The sequence below is a fragment of the Myotis myotis genome, unplaced genomic scaffold (genome assembly GCF_014108235.1).
Source record: "Myotis myotis isolate mMyoMyo1 unplaced genomic scaffold, mMyoMyo1.p scaffold_m19_p_5, whole genome shotgun sequence".
NCBI classification, from domain to species: Eukaryota; Metazoa; Chordata; class Mammalia; order Chiroptera; family Vespertilionidae; genus Myotis; species Myotis myotis.
The window spans coordinates 43,385,668-43,406,398 of record NW_023416357.1 but is presented as its reverse complement, the minus strand read 5'-3'; the positions used below and the strand labels follow the sequence as shown (position 1 = coordinate 43,406,398).

General features: G+C 33.8%; 1 protein-coding gene across 11 annotated transcripts in view; it reads right to left on the bottom strand.

The window, feature by feature from the left end:
* Positions 1-166: 166 nt before the first annotated feature.
* The window catches only part of TENT2 (terminal nucleotidyltransferase 2), a 44,966-nt gene continuing 24,401 nt past the window's right edge, over positions 167-20,731 (bottom strand). For 8 of the 11 annotated variants that reach the window (XM_036308820.1, XM_036308816.1, XM_036308817.1 and 5 more), the window contains 5 exons: positions 16,843-16,886; positions 10,798-10,934; positions 5,432-5,523; positions 3,414-3,493; positions 167-1,610 (listed from right to left, as the gene is read on the bottom strand). In XM_036308820.1, coding sequence (XP_036164713.1) covers positions 1,536-1,610; positions 3,414-3,493; positions 5,432-5,523; positions 10,798-10,934; positions 16,843-16,886 — 428 coding nt within the window. In that variant the 3' untranslated portion in view covers positions 167-1,535. Of the gene's footprint in view, positions 1,611-3,413; positions 3,494-5,431; positions 5,524-10,797; positions 10,935-16,842; positions 16,887-18,082; positions 18,168-20,731 lie in introns of those variants that run through there. The other 3 variants (XR_004967482.1, XR_004967483.1, XM_036308822.1) reach the window with 3 other exon arrangements.

The following is a 20,731-nucleotide window of genomic DNA, read 5'->3' as shown; positions in this document are numbered from 1 at the left end:
ACCCCTGTGAAAGGGTCATTCGACCCCCAAAGGGGTCTCGACCCACAGGTTGAGAACCTCTGATCTAAATAATCAAGCACAATAATTGGATTCAGTTCAGTTCCAGATGATAGCTAAGGCCTCAATCTCATCTCCAAAGACTCACAAACACACACAAAAACACATCAACAATTTCCATATATAAACTTTATTGCATTTGACATAATACAAAACTTTAAACATAAAGAAGAAAATGAAAATATGCACCTTTTACAAGTCAAAGAAAAGCAAGTCTTAGCATTTGGATTGGTTTGAAAAAAACAAAACGAAAAACAAAACCCCCAAATATATTAGAGGTACAAACTGTGCTACAGCAGGTCTAAAAGAAGTTGTACAGAGTCCTTTTGAAAAAGTTAAAACTATTTCCAAGATTACTTTTCATATTTAAATGTACAGGCATTAACCACTTTACAAATATTTACACAACCCCAAACAACCTTAATAAACACTGTAGCTTTTTAAGCAGCCACCAATACTTCTTCATGTGGAAAAGAAACACTAAAAAAGTATCTTTACAAACATTAAGCTTTTATTTATAATGATTTTATGTCTTACCCTAAAACATTTTATTAGGGACTTACTGCCTAAAAATTCCAGTTGATTACAATCCTATAATTGCACACGGAAAAAAATCTGATATGATCAATAGGTTGTAATCTCAACTTTGACCTTTCAGTTTCTGTTGTTTCATGTCACATGGAAAATAAAAGCACAAAATGGGAAGTAAAGCTAAAATGCATATTGCACTAAGCTACTATAAAGCATAAGGGACTTGATCTTTTCAGAATGTCTACAACGAATTGATTTTTTAAAAACAATTCACTAACTGCTGTTCAATACAGAGTTAGCGCTCATATTACTACAGTGCAAAATGTACTGTTGTCACAAAAAATTGAAAGCAATCTTGAGTACATCAAAAGCATCTGAGGTACTAATGAAATGCTAATACAGACACACGTACAGCCTCTATCCTGATAGCAAGTGAAGACTTAAGGCAACTGTCCAGTATTTCATGCCTTTGCAGTGATTTCATTGAAATAAAAGATTTCATTTTGCTTCAAGTAACTGAATAACTGACTTGACTCTTCACTTTACTAGACCAGACAGGCAATAAACTATCTACTGAAGATTATACTTTCCAAAATTCCATAAATCTTTTCAGTATTAGCATGTGGTACAATTAACTGAAGTTATATCAAAAACCTTTTATTTGTTCAGATAGTCTCCCCAAAAATATTTTATCTGATCACCTGAAAATTCATGCCATAATATCACTAATCATCAATGTAAACATTTTCAAAAATACATCTCTAAATCAAAAGGTTTTATTAGGAAATGTTATAATAAAATATGCAATCTTTATATAAGTATGTCCTCTTAAAAATAAAACATGAAAACAAGAACAATGAAAAGAAACTATGATGGAGGTAAACAAAATGCATTATGGTATTACTATTGTTCTTTATCAGAAGAATTTATTAAGTAATAGAGGCCAGTCATCTTTTCAGGACAGCAGCTCTTAAAGGTAGTATACTGTTCAAATCTTTTTTGTTTCTCAATCTGTGCCATGACTGTGAGAAGAAAAAAAAATCATTCTTAAAACCTAAAGTATGTGCAGAATAAATACTGAACAGAAAGTTACTAGAATGTTAATAGTTCTCTCGAAGTAGTAAAATTTGGGGTGGTTTTTTTTTCTTCTTTGTGTTTTTATCTCCCAAGTTTTTAACACAATACAAGAATTGTTTCTGTCATCAGAAAAGAAAATGTTATCTATAAACTCAATACCTATGTGGCTTCGATTAATCGTATAGGTGGTACAAAAAGACACAAAATTGACAATATTCACATTTATTCACAGATTTAAATAATTTCATCTAAAGCAGCAAGGTACAAGGTAATTAAAACAAAATCTTTGAGTCTGAAAGAATAAGGGAAGACTACTTAAATTATCTGATTGACTATTTGGCATCTAGCAAGCTTTTTCAATTAAAAATATTATTTATGAAGGTGATAGTAAATCTATTAAAAAACACTTTATTTATGACTCTAGAAAAGACAAACAAGTTGAATTGGTAAGAAAGAAAAAAAAAAAGGAACTGAAGCACCCTAGCTGGTTTGGGTGAGTGGATAGAGCGTTGGTTTGGGTGAGTGGATAGAGCGTCGGCCTGCGGACCAAAGAGTCCCGGGTTCAATCCTGGTCAAGGGCACATACCTTGGTTGCAATCTCCTTGGGCCCTGGCCCTGTTCAGAGGCAACCAATCAATGTGTTTCTCTCACATCAATGTTTCTCTCTGTCTTTCCCTCTCTCTTCCACTCTCCCTGAAAATCAATGAAAAAATATCCTCGGGTGAGGATTAACAAAACAAAAAAAAAGGGAACTGAAGAAAGCTCATCCATCAATAAGAATAGCTATGCAAGCAATACTGTTTTTGAGTTATCAATTTAACCTGACAAAAATATTCCCTCTGGAATATCTGTTTTGTCCTGCAGAATTCCATGCATTTAAATTTTCTATTCTGGTTGATAATTGAGAGGGCCTAATTTGAAGAATAGTTTGTAATATGATACACTTGCATTTTTAATTATCATCAAAATAAAGTCCACTTGTATGTCTTGATAATAAAAAGGTATGTCTCCAAAATGATCGTCACAGTCGCTGATCTTTTTCTTCTATGAATCATTTCTCCTGTATGTCTCATAGTACATATTTTTATCAGTGTGTTACTACATTGTACTGCGAAATTCCTTGAGGACTAAAACCCCACCTAGCAAAATTACTGATGAATAAATTCATAATGTGGACTAAAGAGCTAAGGAATAAACTACAGTGTGTGTGTGTGTGTGTGTGTGTGTGTGTGTGTGTACATATATATGACTGAAGTTTATATATAGCGTGTATATACACAAACATATGTTTTTAACTTCTCAAAATATAAACAAAGATAAAATGAGACTCAAGTTCCTGTTAGGACATGCAAAAGAAAAATCATGGGGGGGGAGGGGAATGGGAGATATCTGTAATACTTTCAACAATAACAGTAAATGAATAAACAAATAAATAAGCTTTCTTTTAAGGTATAATAAGTTCCCCAATATTTTAGGAGGCAAAGAAGTCTATTAGGCTTTAGTTTCATTTTGAGAGTTTAATAAGTCACTATGGAAATAGTTATTTCCACAAAAGTGAAAGCCATGTGAATGGAAACAGAAGGGAAAGTATATCTAAATTCAAGTAATAAATTCACTATTGTGCCACATTAATGGCTTCACAACACAGAAACCAGGGCTATTCTGTCCAATTACTAGTACATATGTATTTCATTTTCAAAGCACACTAGTCTACTAATGCGTTTGAGTTAATCTAATATACTGTTTACCTTTAAAAATTGATCCTTTATCATGTCAAACTTCTGCTTTTCATGTACAGCTCTGGCAGTATTTGTTCCATCAAAAGGTTCTGCAAGTTATAAACAAAAAATTATTAAAATGAAAGCTTCAGTTTTTTTATTTGATTGAACTACATGAAACTGTCAATATTTGACAGTTTTTGACCTATAAAATAGCAATTACATATAATTCAACCTAGTATCTTATTAGACTTATGCATATTAAAAACAGTTTTATATAGCTATGCACTGTCTAATAAGGTAGAAAGAATTCAAGTGAGGATAACTAAAAATGAAGTCATTAGCCTAAGTATGTTAAATCTAAATCATAAACGTGGATAAGATTTCTGAAGAATTACAGTGTCAAAAACCTATCTACCTTTAAGAAAATAAAAATAAGTTAAAGAATTAAAGTTATCAAAAAGAATAAAGCACTGTATCTGAGAGAGGTGGTTAATGTTAAATATCACAGAAAGATAATTTTAAATTTAATTTGAATTTAAAAGACCACTGATTTGTCAAGCAACAGAAAGGTCAATCAATCCCTTTGAAAGTCTAAACATCGTGAGGATAGAAGACAGTGCAGAGAGTATGGTGTGAGTTGATGGTTTAGAAAGATAAGTGAGAACAGTGTAACTGGTATAAGAAATTTGGCAGTGAAAAAGAGAGAAAAGATAGCAAGTAGAGAAGACAGGAAGAAAATGAAGAGTTTTAGAGAACAGAACATTATCTTCCACATCATCCACAAGAGGGAAGAGTCCATATATACAAACAACAAATCCTATATAATAAAAGCCCAGCGACCATAACAGCAGAACGACCAGAATGACCGTTTGACCAGTCACTATGAGGTGCACTGACCACCTCTTGGTTTTTTCAGCGCCAGCCGGCAGGCTCTGATTGCCGGATGGCGAACGGGGAACCGGGGTGGGTGGCAGGGGAGGCGGCAGCGCCAGGACTCTTGGTCCCTCCCCCTGGCCCTTAGACTCCGATCTCCCGATGGCAAACTGGGAACCTGGGTGGCTGGTGGCGGGGGGTGAGGCCAGCTGCTGGCAGCCAGAGAAGATGGCCCTGATCGCAGGCTAAACCTAGGGACTGCACCCATGCATGATTTTGTGTGCTGGGCCTCTAATGTATTATAATATTGAGAAGACAAAGAAACTGAAGATAATAGTGAGAAAAGGAGGCTAACAGATGGGATAGCTGAAATAATGCCAGCAGTAGGTAAAAGTTACTCGAGTTTAAGAATTTTGGCAATAAAAAAGAGGGGGGTGAAGTACTTAGAAGAGGCAGTAGGATGAAGCCAAGAGTATTGATAAGAACTATGTGTGCCTTTTAAAGCTGAGACCTGGAAAAAGGGTGAAATCCAATGGAGAGGTTAACTTTACATTTGTAATACAATCTAAGCAGGCAGGCCCATCATTTTAAAAACTCCTTTTGTTTTTTTGTTTTATTGCTTAGAAAGGCTATTTTAAAAAGGAGTTTACTGTCACAGTACTGTTTTTTTCAGTAGAATAATGCCATATGCCAAACTATCAAGTCACATCACACATAGCACTTTACAACAGTCAGTGTTTCTCTGAGTCAGTGATAGTCAACTATATGTAAATTAATTTTAGATAACAGAATATCTCAGCATTTAACTTTTAAAGTAAAATCAATTTCTATTCATAAAAATCTAGCTTGCATTAATAATCAGTATAAAAGAACTGATTTTATTTTAATAAGAATAACGTTTCCATCTATTACAAGCAGAAGGGATACATAAAGACTGCTGAAATATTACCAACTAGAAACACTAAACACCTAAATTCGTGTTTGTTATTTTCTACAAATAAAAGTTTTTAAATTATTTTTAAATATTAAATTAAAATCTTATAACTAAAAGACTTGTAAACCACTTCAGAATATAAATTTATTATTTTATAATAATATAAGCTGAACTTATTCAAGTAATTCTCTCAGTACCATAATGATAACTGAATGACAGAGAGTAGTGGAAAAGCTACCTTCGACACAGATGTATTTATTTCTCCATTCAATACCATCAGGCCTGGGAATGGCTTTGGCTTCACGAACTGAAATCATTTGACTGTTCCAGCTATAAGAAAACATTAATCATGTTAATGATTAATTTCCCATTTTTATTATATTAGTAGTAAGGCCTCCTCTGATTTTCGCAAAGAATACTGAAACTTGCCTCAACCCTCAACAACACAATCCCCATTTCCGTTTCTCTTTTTTCTCCATAGCACTATTAGTCTAACAATTTGCTTATTGTTGTTTATAGTGTGTCTCCAAGATATTAAATTATTTCTGTATTTTTTCATGTTCAACTAGTTGTTTAGCACAAATTAGGTACTTAATACTTATTTATTGAATAAATTAAGCAATATAAAAAAAATAAGAAACCCTGGCCCCGTGGCTCAGTTGGTTGAAGTATTGCCCTATACACCAAATGACTGCAAATTCGATTCCCAGTCAGAGCACATACCTAGGTTGTGGGTTTGATCCCAAGTTGGGGTGCATATAGGAGGCAACTGATAAATGTTTCTCTCTCACATCAATGTCTCTCTCTCTCTCTCTCTCTCTCTCTCTCTCTCTCTCTCTCTCTCTTTCCCCCCACCCCAGTCCTCACTCCCTAAAATTAATAAAAAACATATCCTCAGGTGAGAATTTTTAAAAAGAATATATAGCCCTAGCTGGTTTGGCTCAGTGGATAGGTCGTTGGCCTGCAGACTGAAGGGTCCCAGGTTCGATTCCGGCCAAGGGCACATGCCTGGGTTGCGGGCTCGATCCCCAGTAGGGGGCATGCAGGAGGCAGCCAATCAATGCTTCTCTCTCATCATTGATGTTTCTCTCTCTCTATCCCTCTCCCTTCCTTTCTAAAATCAATAAAAATATATATTTTAAAAAAAATTAAAAATAAATAAAAGAAAAGTGTAAGTAAGCAAAAAATATAAAAATTATATTCATTATTAATACCCCACTAAGAATTTTTAATTTAAGAAGAATTAATCTTCTTGTGTTATTTTCTGATTTAGTCAGTAATTTATGTTCAGGTCCATATCTATTTGTATGATTTGGAAAAAAATTCTGAAACTTTCCAAAAGAAGCAAGTAGGTGCTGGTTCAGAAAACAAAATTAATACTCTATGAAAACATTAATACACTGTGAAAACATGTATTACTACATATGGATGTAGCAGCTAATAATGAAGTTTTACTCAAGTAAAATAATTTTATCTGCATATCTGAAGGTAAATTGTCCAGTCTTTAGTAATGTATTAGCATTACATTGTTGTTTCTTTTAATTTCTTTACAATTATAATAGTTTGTACAAGTACTATTTTCTTTTTTTCAAGAATTATTTTAACACTTATGACTACTCAGCCTGTATACAATAGAAAATGAGTTTGGGGAGTAGCTGGTATCTAGCTTTCTCCATCATTTCAGTAAGAAGAGAAAAGACCATAGTTTGGGACCTTCCAAGTCCAACACTTTCTATATTTACTAGATAGAGAAACCATCTATACTAATAAAATGGTAATATGCTAATTAGACCGGACATCCTTCCAGACAAAGTCACAGTGGCGGGGGCTGAGGCAGAGGCAGTCAGGGGCAATGAGGCCGGCAGGGGAAGGCAGTTAGGGGGCGATCAGGCTACAGAGGAGGGCAGTTAGGGAAGATCAGGCCAGCAGGGGAGCAGTTAGGGGACGATCAGGCTGGCAGGGGAGCAGTTAGAGGCATTAGGCCAGCAGGCAGAGGTGGTTAGGGGTGATCAGACAGGCGAGCGGTTAGGAGCCAGTGGTCCCGGATTGCGAGTGGGATGTCTGACTGCCTGCAGGATCAGGCCTAAACTGGCAGTGGGACATCCCCTGAGGGGTCCCGGATTGGAAAGGATGCAGGCCGAGCTGAGGGGGAACCCCCCCAACCCCTGTGCACGAATTTCATGCACCGGGCCTCTAGTAAGAAAAGAATATAATAGTGGGTTCAGTATGGCATTTATTTCTGCAAAACTGACTAATTTCCATGTTAAATATTCGAGAAAATATTGCATCTCATGAAGTTTGATCATTGAAAAGAATCCTTAAAGTATAGTTTTCTACATTTTCTTATCAAGAGTACAGTTCAGAAACAAAATTAACACGTTAAGCACCCAGCCTGTTTGCCTTCCAGACGGAAAGTATAGTGTCAGTCACTGGTGACTGACATGAGCTTAACGTGTTGAAAAACAAACAAACGAAAAGAGTACAGTTTAGAAATACAGGGTGAGGCAACAGAGCCCAGCTGGTATGGCTCATTGGTTGAGCATCGAATCATGAACCAGGAAGTTAACAGTTCAATTCCCAGTCATGTCACATACTTGCCTGGGTTGCAGGCTTGGGGTGTGCAGAAGGCAGCTGATCAATGATTCTTTCTCATCATTAATGTTTCTATCTCTCTCCCTCTCCCTGAAATCAATAAAAACATTTTTTTTAAAAATACAAAAATAAAGTTCATAGACTCTCCAATATCTGAGTCTATAATATTTAGAACTTTTGTCTTGCTAAAATACAAAATTATTACATCTATATTTTTCTTTTTTTAAAATTCTTTACATTGAAAAGTATTAAATATGTCTCCTTCTCCCCCATTGACCTCTCCCAGCATGCTCCTGCCCCCCAGCACAGGCCCTCACCCCCTATTATCTGTGTCCATTGGTTATGCTTATAAGGAAGCATATAAGTCTTTTGGTTGATCTCTTACCCCCAACCTCCCACTATTTTTTTCAAGATTCCCTGAGTCACATAATTCTTTTTTCCCCCTATTTTGTCAGTTCCCTTTCCCCGGGTACAGTTTTAGAAGTCTGGTTTCATTATGAGAATTTTCAGCAGCAAAATTTAGGAGAAAGTTATGGGTGAAATAGGTAAGAACATCTTAGTAATTTTTAAATGGCCATATAAATTTCTGTAACATTTGTACCATATACTCAAGCATCTCTCAAAAGGCACTTAATTATGTCTTCAAGTATAGAAAATTTTTTAATTGAACATTTCAAAGTTCAGAAGAAATCCTTACAAACATTTCTAACTTATCAGAATTTTTAACAGCACCTAGTTCATCACCATGACTACATTCTTGGCTGTGCTCTCTACAGTCCAATTTCTGAAAATATCTGGTATGAAACAATAATGCACTTGACAAATGCTCTATATGATGAGAGAGTAGAGGAAAATGGCTCGTAAATCATATATCATGATGATAACAAATGCATACCAAAGTTCAAAACCTTTTTCAAGCATCAGCATCCTAGCCAGTATCATTTGGCACAGCAAGCTAGTTTCTGTCATTGCTAAACTAACACACAAATGGGACAACTACCATCTTGTTTCAGTCCAACAAAGCAGCGATTTTCAAGGTGTTTGTACGTAGGTGCTCTAATCCTAAACCATACACATGGCAGAAATGTAACTTTCTACTATGTGTATCCTTTTCCTCTACAAACTTCTCCCAAGCCTTAATTTATATGACATAACAGACCATGCCAATATGGTCTAACAAATTAGAGTGTGTTTTGTAGTCAGGCCCCAGTTTTCTCACTATCTGCTGTATTGACATGAGAAGGTTCACAAATTCCCCCTAAGCTTGACAGGGGGTTATTTTAAGGATTAAGTGAGGTAATACATGGGAATCACTTAGCATACTCTAAAGCAGTGGTTCTCAACCTGTGGGTCGTGACCATCGGAAAACACATATAGCATATCAGATATTTACATTACGATTCATAACAGTAGCAAAATTACAGTTATGAAGTAGCAACAAAAATAATTTTATGGTTGGGGGTCACCACAACATGAGGAACTGTATTAAAGGGTCACAGCATTAGGAAGGTTGAGAACCACTGCTCTAAAAGGACACGAAATAAAGAAATATTCACTAAATATCAGCTATTTTGTTATTCCAATATCTGAACTCTAGAGTAACCTTTACAGTGTCCTATGTTTCATATAGTCTTAAATCTTTCTTCATCTTTATATTAATGAAGCCTCCTTCCTTTTTATCCTTGTTGCCTGGACTTATATGTAGGCCATTTTTAACCTGGACTATCATAACTTCATTCTTACTGAACTCCTTTCTTCCAGCACTTTTCCTACTCCTTTTCTTAACCTTATTCAGCAATTTTAGTAATCTTAAGGATCTTTGAGTCAGGTCTACAATCTTACTTTATGCTTCAAATTATTTATTTATTTATAAATATTTGTCAAGTACCCACTATCTGGCACTGAACTAGGTACTAGAGAAACAACTTTAACTAAACAGGTTCAACAGTCTGGTATAAGCTTTACTTTGAGAAATTTAAAAAACATTTCATCTTTCACGCCCTATGTTTCAAATCATCACATAGAAGTCAATTTTCTTTAAAGCTAATACATCATAGTACATAAGACAATATCAACATGTGGTAAAGTATCATAGTTAAGAGTGTGAATTTTGCAATCAAAACTATTTGAAATACTCCCCTTACAAGCTGTGTGATCTTAGTGCAAGTTTCTTAACCTCTTTATATGCCTCACTGGTAAAATGGACGTAATATAATACCATCTTATATGGTGATAATGTAAACTGAATGAGATAATACATATAACCTGTTTAGAATGTTTACCCCACTTAGTAATAGCAACTTATTACTCTTACTATTATTATACCCTCTCCAAACCTCTTCAGTGTGGGATTCTGTGGTCACTGTATTTCTCTAATTTTGTATAACTCCTAAGTCCTTTCTCCTTCTCCTTCAAGCTTTCTAAATTAATCAGAAGAGTTGCAAACATCCCCTAATCCTATTCTATGAACTAAGAACTCCCATAAGAACTTTCAGTTATGTCCAGTCTGATTATATACTTTAATCTTTCATATTTACACATTACTGTCAACAAAAAACATGGAAAAGGATTATTCCTTGCTCTGTATATCATATACCACAACTATTAAATTCAGATATCAGGTATTAAGTAAATATTTTTCCAATTTGTCACAGCTGTGTTTTTTACTACAAATTTTCAATATTTAAAAAATAGATGTTCCAAATGATATAGTACCTACATATGACCAACATAAACATTTATTCAGGCCCTACTATGAAAAGAGGCAGCTAAACATAAAATGGGATCACTAGTGAAAGCAACTAAAACTGGGCTTAGTGAGCTATAATTTTTTTAGCTAGGAATATGAAATCTACTTAGTATCTAATAATTAATCTTTAGATATTAACTTTTATAAATTATACATTTCTGGACAAGTTTACAGCATTGAAATTGACAAAAATAACCTTTTAACCAAATTTGTAGCATTCACTTATATAAAAATCAATAAATACAATTTGAGGTTTCACTTACTCAAATTCCGTAGCATAATACTTAAGAAAGCCCAGTAAGAGGTCGCCAAGATTTGATTCATTCTTTGAGAGGTAAGGAGGAACATTACATGGAACTTGATGTACAAGGTGCAGTTGTATAGCAGGACTAAAAGATTCCTGTCAGGAAAAAAAGGGGATGAAATGTAAAGCCATTTAAAACATACACTAAAAACTTTATAAATCCTGATCTAAATAAAGTGCTCTGAAAAAGAGAGAAGAAATTTTTTTTTATGTTGGTATTTTGGAAATTTGAAGATTTTCTTACATGTACGTTTACCAGTGTTTGGAGTAGGCCAGAAAGTACCTGAAAATCTAAGATATTCTAATCCTTGGCTGAGATATAACAAACAATGGATCACTAGCAAAGATTTTCTAACTCATAAATAAAATGTTACTGTACATGCCGAAACTCCATGCAATAACAGAGAGATTCCTTTACAAATGTATCTCCTTTTTAATTATTTCTATAAGAAGCAGTTGCACTTTATAGAGGTTATATCAAGCACCAGGTAAAAGAGCTCTTTCTAACTGCCAGTTAAAATTTCTCTCAAAGGCCATAAAAATAACTTTAATAAATAAATAGTACCTATACCAATTAAAAAATTTTTATTTTGTATCTTAGAGGGAAAAGAAGAGAGACATCCAACATGAACTGAACTTGAAAAGACAAAGAGGACAGGGAACAGAAGAAAGGAAAATACCAGCAAGCAATATTCAGCAAACTTTTACCGTAATATTCATAAATATTCATTTTCATTTGCTTGTAATCCAGGACTAAACAGCACCCTTCTTAGAAAGAATACTAATGGGTACTTATTCTTTTTGCCTATGGTATGCCATTCATTCTCATATTTAATCTTTTCTCTAATAGCAGCAAGTTCTGGCTCTGAAACACACTAAATGAACTATACAGCTTCAAGAAGTATATATTTGTATGCCTGAAAATAAAAGAATTTAGTAAATAATCTTGTTTTTCACTGCTAAAAAATAAACTCCAATTTTGCAACTGGCTGCTTGCCCTAATCCAGGATCTGAAAAAGTAGGGAAAGGACAGCTGGTTGTTAAAACTACTTACAAATAAAAAAGAAAATGTTTCCTAAGGTAGTTTGCAGTGCCCTCAAGAAGGGTTTTCTATACTACCCGTTGTCATCAAAATAGAAATACTTTTTTTTTTTTTTTTTTCAAAAAAGCTATTGGCTAAGGCAGCAGAATGACAACTACACTTAACATTCCCAACTCTAACAAATCAACCTTGGGTTTATTGATATCGATTAAATTAGTAATGTCTAAATAACTCAAGATAACTGCGTTGTAATACAGAGAATTAGGGTACTGCATCTATTTAATGGTAGTCATCAAAAATCATCACTAAAAAATTAAGGAGCAAGAAAATTTTAAGCTTCCCTCCTCTACCCCATTATCTATAACTAGAGGCCTAATGCACGAAATTTGTGCAAGAGCAGGCCTTCCTTCCCCCGGCTGCCAACACCGGCTTCCCTCTGCCACCTGGGACCAGGCTTCCCTCTGGCTGCCAGCATGCACCCAGGACCTGCGCTTCCCTCACAGCCCTGGCTTTTGTCCAAAAGGTCGTCCAGAAGGACGTCCAGTCTAATTAGCATATTACCCTTTATTATTATAGATTCTATCAATAATTTTTAACCACCAGAAAATGATTCCCTCAGAAGAAAACTCTATTCCAAAACCACAATTCATAATGTTGGGACTCCTAAATTGACCCTTCCCTTTCCACTTCTAACATATTTAGTATTACAAGTAGATATACTAATAAGAAAGAAGCCTCAATTTATAATAAAGAGTAAAAGCAGAAGGAAGAGCAGGTATACTGCCTCTACCACCTTTTGTCTCTTAATTGTTATGTGTAAAAAATTGGACTTAGGACATTACTTAAAATTGTAAAATTTCAATATTACTTTCTGGGAAATTGAAGACAAAAGTGTAACAAGTTCAAGTGGCAAGGAAAATAAAAGTGGGTCACTGTTTAATACCTTCAGCTCTGAAAACTACTTACTAATTTTGATTTCTAGCACCTAGCACAGTAAGCATATAATTTATGAACTGATGCTAAAACAGAAGTTATTTTCTTACCTGAAATTTAACACAGTTTGAACTTCCTTTAAATTTTTTATTTTGCTCAGTAATTTAAAGAGAAGTATCAGCAATTGTGAGATTAAAACTGAAATAGTGAGACCTAGTCTATACAAATGATTGAATGACCTTGGACCAATTTGGCCAGTCTCCTCTTAGCTCCACTGTTCTTTTTCACAGTCATATACAAAAGGGCCATATACATACTGAGGGAGATAGATAGATAGATAGATAGATAGATAGATAGATAGATAGATAGATAGGTAGGTAGATTAGATAGATTAGATAGATAGATAGATAGATAAATATCAAAATCCAAAAGAAGCTACAAGTACTAGTCAATAGGAATTCCATTTAACCTTAAGAAATACCCATTTTTGGTTCACATTACAGAAAAATTCTCTGCTTTAAGAAAAATTTCATCTAAGATTTTTTTCAAAATGGATCTCCCCCACTGCAGTTATGCTATTTTGGACATGATGGGGGTAGGTAGAATTTACACTAATGTATTAGAAAGCACATAAAGAGCCGAAAGGGAAAAAAAGGTATCCTTAAAATTACAACTTAAATTCATGAAAAAGCAACTTAACTGATACAATATATAGTAATATCTATTTATTTTATTTTATTTATTGATTTTTAGAGAGATAGGGGGAGAGAGAGAGACATCAATTTGTTCCACTCATTCATGTATTCACTGGTTGATTCTTGTATGTGCCCTGACCAAGGACTGAACCTGCAACCTTGGCATATCAGGATGACGCTCTAATCAACTGAGCTACCCAGACAGGGTTATAACATTTACTAGAGGCCCAATACACAAAATTCATGCACTTGGGGGGGGGGGGTCCCCCTCAGCCCAGCCTGCACCCTCTTGCAGTCTGGGAGCCCTCAGCGGGGATGTCCAACTGATACGCAGAGGCAGGAAAGGCTCCTGCCTCTGCTACTGCACTCGCCAGGCATTGGCCCAGCTTGGGGCTTCTGGCTGAGCAGCACTCCCCCTGTGGGAGCGCACTGACCACCAGGGAACAGCTCCTGCATTGAGCGTCTTCCCCCTGGTGGCCAGTGCACATCATAGCAAACAGTCATTCGGCTACTCAGTCGATTTGCGTATTAGCCTTTTATTATATATGATGATGATTTTTGGATTACTACTGTTTCATTTTTTAATGTAGAGAAGACTTTTTGTTTGTTTTTTATGTGGGGAGTTTTATTTTGTTCTTTTTTATTGGAAAGGCATTTGTATTACTTTTTTTTAAATGTATTTTTATTTATTTCAGAGAGGAAGGGAGAGGGAGAGAGAGAGAGAGAGAGAGAGAAAAACATCAACGATGAGAATCATTAATCAGCAGCCTCCTGCAAGCCCCGTAGTGGGGATCGAGCCCGCAACCAAGGGCATGTGCCCTTGACTGGAATCGAATCTGGGACCCTTCAGTCCGCAGGCCAACACTCGATCCACTGAGCCAAACTAGCTAGGGCTGTATTACATTTTAAGGTTATATCTTATTTTGGGCTTCTCATAACCAAATGTGTAATGAATCAATTCTAAATGATATTTAAATGCTGCTATTTTTAACGATACATATTTTCCATTTCTCTCCAATCAATGCCAAGGTAAGGAAAACTTTGAAAGGCAATCACTTGAAAAACATCTGAAAAGTTTCACTGTTTTGTCAATACAATTGTCTGCCAATATGGCAAAAACATCTTCTGCCATATTCTATTATGGGAAGCTGTGCCCATAATTTCTTACTTTATCTTCAAAGTTTGAAATCTGGACAATTAAAGATCTTCTGGAATAAATTAGATTGGCTAAACTTTTTCTTGGTAACTTTTCCTTAAAAAAATGTGTAGATGTAAAGAGTAAGTAGATACAGAGTAAGTAGAGTTTTGCCTGAATAAAGAACTGAATAATATATTGAAGTTCTACCACGCTTTCTTTATTGTATACAGGTCACCACCAATATGGTGATGTATGTTGGAAAACTGATCACTAAATTTCCGTTACATTATATCACATTTTAGTGAGATTTTTAAAGTTTTGAAATCAATATAAATAAGTATTTAACATAAAGTATGAGTACTATAATAAGGTGATTAAGGCATAAACTTTGGAGTCAGACCACCTAGGTTTGAAACGTTGTTCTTCTATTAATTAAATGAAGTTACCCAGCTTGGCAAAGATTCTTCATCTATAATATAAAGAAAATAGTACTCATAGGGTTGTTATAACGATTAAATAACATAATGTATGTAAACCTTAGCAGCAATAGTATTACCTAAATATTCATAATTTAATATATGCCAGGCATCATCATTATTTTAACTGTACATTTATATAGTAATGCAGTACAGTTAGGTCCTAAAACTTATAATGTATTATTTCAAAATTAACTTCCTTATGCTTTTAAAAATTTAAGTAATGTCAACTTTAAAATAATAATTTTAGTATCATTTTATTTTTTAATATATTTCAGAGAGGAAGGGAGAAAGAGAGAGAAACATCAATGATGAGAAAGAATCATTTGTGCCCCGACTGGGAATCGAACCATGACCCGCTGGTTCATAGATCAATGCTTAACAACTGAGCCATGTCAACCACGGTTCATTGTCATTTAAAAAAAATAAATCTTCACCAAAGTATTTTGTCTTTTCAAAGGTATTCAGTGAAAGCTTGTTTCATTTTTCATGTTTAAAAGCATACCCTAGTACTATTGGGAACTCATTATAATAGTTCTTCATATAGCAGAATTTAGTTTTTAAAAGGAGGAAAATAAGATATACAAATGCCAAAAGGTTGTTGTCATAAATGTGTCCTCTAGAAGATGGCCCACCACAAACTAGGAAGTCCCACTACGGCAAAGCTCTCTTGCAGTAAACCTTTCATTACCCAGCACCTTGCATGTATGTATTGCAATTATTGCAATAAATGAGGTTCAGAAACAAGATCAGTTCTTTTCAATTATCAAGGATTAAATTGTATTTAATTTAGGTTCTATGTCAAGTGTATTTATTATATTTTGTGATACATACAAAATAAGTAAGTTCTTTGAATGCTGACCACTAAAGCTAGATACTATGTTTTTCTTTATAATATGACCACTTAGTAAGTTTAAAAAACTAACAGGTAAAAATTATGTGGTTTCAGTAGGTTGGTCAAACATTCTAAACAAGTAGCTTAAATAATATTTTCAAATAAAACCAGGAACAAGGCTGTCTATGGAAGAAAACAAAAATAGTAGGACTATAAAACAAGGCAACAGAGAATTCTGGAAAGAACACAAAAAACGGAACAAAAGTATTCACATACATTGCAAATATGTACATTACCAAGGTTTCTCTAAACTCAAACGGAGAACATACTAAACTTTTTCTAGTAGGTACAGTTCATTGCTTCAGTAGGATTCTTATTATGCACACAAAAATAGAGTACTATTGTTACCTCTTTTGCTTTATTACTTAATAAAATCAAATGAAAGATACAATGATTATCCGATTGTTCAATTTCTTAATTTCTCCCCCCTGCTTTCAAAATATACATACATTGGACAAAAAACTTCTGAGTTAACTAACTAAAGAAATGCTGTAAAACTGTATTTTAAGAAAACCAGAATGAGTCCAAATGGGGCTAATTTAACTCCCATTAGGGATAATCATGAGCTTCATGCACAAAATTCCACCATTAAAAAAATGACCAGATTATCTGCCAATAATAAAATAAATTATCAGTCTTCTGAAAAAGTATATGAAACATTTTTAATGTTCTAATGGCCAATGCCTCAGTCTATAGAGAAAATGTTATCAATACTTAGAAGGTTATGTAACTATTACTACTTTTATATTTACATTAACACTACATAAATAGTCCCACATATACTGGTCACATTATGTATTATAATAATTTATAAGAAACACTTACTGGGTATATTTTTTGGATGGATGGAAGGATGGGTTCAGGTAGGGCTATAAAAAAAGAAAGTTTAAAGCTTCCATGATTCATGTAATTCATTTTACAAAACAATAATTTGTCAGCTAAGGCCCTCAGATATGAAACTATAAGGGTTTCTGCTAAAAGTCAACAGTTTCCATATATTTTGTGAAGTTAATTCTGATTCCTAAAAATTTTAATTCACAATATATCTAAGTTGGCAATTTAAGGTTTGTTAATAAACTGTGCATATTTTAATGTAAACCAATGTTCCTTATGTGGTTTTAGAATAAGCCATCAATAAATAGACACACATCATTAGATCCAACATCAGACACACAAACACACAAAATAAGCAAGACAAGAATTGTTCTACAGATATTAAATGGACATTGTTAAGATGAATGTAGCTATCAAAAAAATTTAAGTATAGTCCAATGATACAGTCCAACACGGTTCTATCACAATTATGCCTTTATTATTTAATTTCTTCTAACAAACAATAATACTACAATTAAGATAGTTTCTGGAAACTGATTTACTGAAGAAAAGAAACTGGAAAAAAAATCTTCAACTGCATTACTTAATTTTTAAAAGAAAGCCTCAGCAATTTTAGAAATCTAAATCAGATTTGAACCAACATTCTATAAATAAAATTTCATACAAAGCAATCATTATCTTCATATGCTACTATATTTTTAATTGTCATTCTTCACCCTTCAATAGTTTTACCCAAATCCAACCTCACTAAATTCATTAACAGTCATTTCACATCATTATACAGTAAATGACATTAAAGGCAAGGTTCCCAATATTCACAACATAATAAAAAACTTATAATGGTTTATGTCACAATACAAATATATTTATAGACTTCTTTAAGATTAAAGACCAATATAGTATCATATGATAAACTATGATAATTTAAGGATTAGAAATACAATGCATATAATTAAATAAACTTAGTAATAATCTTTAATTCATTTTCAACTGGCTATTTAGCAAAAACATTTTTAAATGACTTCTGGAATACATTAATATATATATAATCAACCATTATGGTCAACTTAGGTCTCCAGCTATGCTTATAAATGCATAAATTTCTACCACATAGTATTTAAATTTCCCTCCTGTATCATGCTTCATTCCCAAGTTGAAAACTGGAATAGAATACTCTGAAATGTTCACAGTGTATGACTGGAATATCAGAAAAAACTTACACATTACTTACCAAAATCACTTAGAAAACAAGGTTACATCTTCCCCAGAGGCATTCAAATGCACAAAATAGAAGACCCTACAAATAAACTCAAGCCCTAGTCACTTTAATTCTAAAAGTCTCTATATTTGTATAACGTTTTCATGGCTTTCTAATAATTGTTGTTATAATATAGAAGTTAAATTGGAAAATTTTATTAGAAGTTAGTTTTCTTAATTAAAAACCTAAATTCCTTTCCTACTGAATTCTCATAATAAATTAAAATTGTAATTTAAAGAGGATGAAGAAAAGGTTACAGAGAATATTTTTTAAGTTTATCTCATTCTAGAATCATAATTAGAATGCTAGGAGAGTAATACAAATACTAACCACTGGTTTAAGTAAGGTCTTTTAATAGACAAAGAGTAATCTGGAAGCTTTTGGGGGCAGAAATATCATTCAGTAAACCTCTGACAAACATAGATTTAAGAACACTAGTTATAACAAGCAATTAGTGTACTGTAGCAGTTATTTACTCATATATGTAGTCTATTACTGACTACTGAAACTCATTCTAGGAAGTGTTTTTAATCTTTTCAACCTTTCTACATACTGAGGACCTGTTTCCTTTATCTGTTCCTGGCAGAAAAAATATTAAAGCACTTAAGAAGTTAAAGGTAACTTAAAAGTCATCTAATCCAACTATTCATGTATCAATGAGAATATTAAGGCCAGAGAGGTAGAATAACTTAGCTAAAATCATAAACACTAGTTCATTATGGTAGACCTTGAACTGCTCAATACACCTTGCAGACTCTTGTATGAAACAAAAGCAACTACTTATTTCAATGCCTCTAATTTCTTCTAGCAAGGAATGGTTTAAATTTGCCAAAGGACAGAGTTGCTGATGTCCTTTAACGAAGACCTAGAACCTAGAAATGGTTGATGATAGTACATTAATTACAAATCAACTCAGTAAATGGAACCACTCTGTCAAGAATAAAGTATGTTTGACAATATCTAAACCAAATTTTAACATAATTTCATCACACTAGTAAAATACTATGTTTAAATTTTTAACTTCCTTACAAAATCACCTTGGGCTATCTGTGATTAAAGTACATTATTCTAAAGAAGATCATCAAATTAAAAGTATAATGTAACACACTGAGCATGAAGAAATAGGGCACATATGGATGTTCATGAATGTTAAATGCTTTAGTCAATTCAAATTTTTAAATCACCACTATAACTAAAAAATTATGAATAGACAGTAGGTGGTGATACGAGGTTTGTCATATTATTCTTTAAATTTTATTAAGAAATATTTCTAATCTCTTCAAGTTTTAATAACTGTGAATTGTACAGAGTTCACTAAAAAAGCATCAAAAGTACCCTGGCCAGTGTGGCTCTGTGGTAGAGCGTCAGCCTGGGACCAAAGTGTCAAGGGTTCAATTCCCAGTCAAGGGCATGTACCTGGTTGAGGTACATGTGGGAGCCAACCAATCAATGTGTCTCTCTCACATCAATGTTTCTCTCTCCCATCCCCCCTTCCTCTTTTCTACTGTCTCTAAAAATCAATGGAAAAAATATCCTCAGGTGAGGATTAACAACAAAAAAGCCTCAAAAGTAATTTGTGTTTTAGATTGAACTGTAAAATTGGACACAAAATGATTAGTGATATGTAAAGTAGTATTAAAACAGCTAGCTAACATCATATGTTTCAAATCCTACTAGAGGAGCAAATCAGTCATCAAATTAATGTATATCTCAAATTAGTAATAAAAATACATATATTATAATTAGCTTTTTCTGATAAGTGATTCATAAAACTTTGATCCATTTAACTATTTTGTCTCACCAAGTAAAAAAAAATCACCTGATTTCATCATTCAAATAAAAACACTCTTATTTAATATATATTCTAAAACATCTACAATTACAGTCACATATAAAGGAAACAAATCTTGCTATCCATAAGTAACCTGATAAATTTTGGCACATACCTTTTCAATATTTGTTATACATATGAATATATATACGAACTCAAATATAATTATTTTTTTTAAAATCCTCACCCTAGGATATTTTTTCCATTGATTTTTAGAGAGAATGGAAGGAAGGGGGGAATGGGAGGGGGGGGGAGGGGGAGAGAGAGAGAGAGAGAGACAGAGAGAGACAGAGAGAGACAGAGACAGAGACAGAGACATCAATTGGTTGCCTCCAGCACCAGCTCTGACCAGAGCCTGGGATCGAACCTCCAATCCAGGTATGTGGCCTTGATCAGGAACCAAACCCACAACCCTTTGGTGCACGAACCAATGCTCTAAACGCAGAGCTACACCAGCCAGGGCTAGTTACAATTTTTAAAATAAATTTGGTGTCATGTTGTATATGACTTAGTGAATCCTGAATCTTTTCTTGTATCATTAAACATCTAAAAAACATGATTTTTAGTGGCTGTGTACATTTCACATTGGGATATACTATAATTAATTTAATCATCCACATTCCTAAAAACTTAGTATATTTCTAATCTTTTACTATTTCAACAAACACTATGAAAAACAGCCTTATAAATAAATCCATGTACGCACCCCTGATTATTACTTTACGATAAATTCCTAGAAATAGAACTACTGAGTCAAAGGATAGGAACATAAATACTACAACATCACTTTC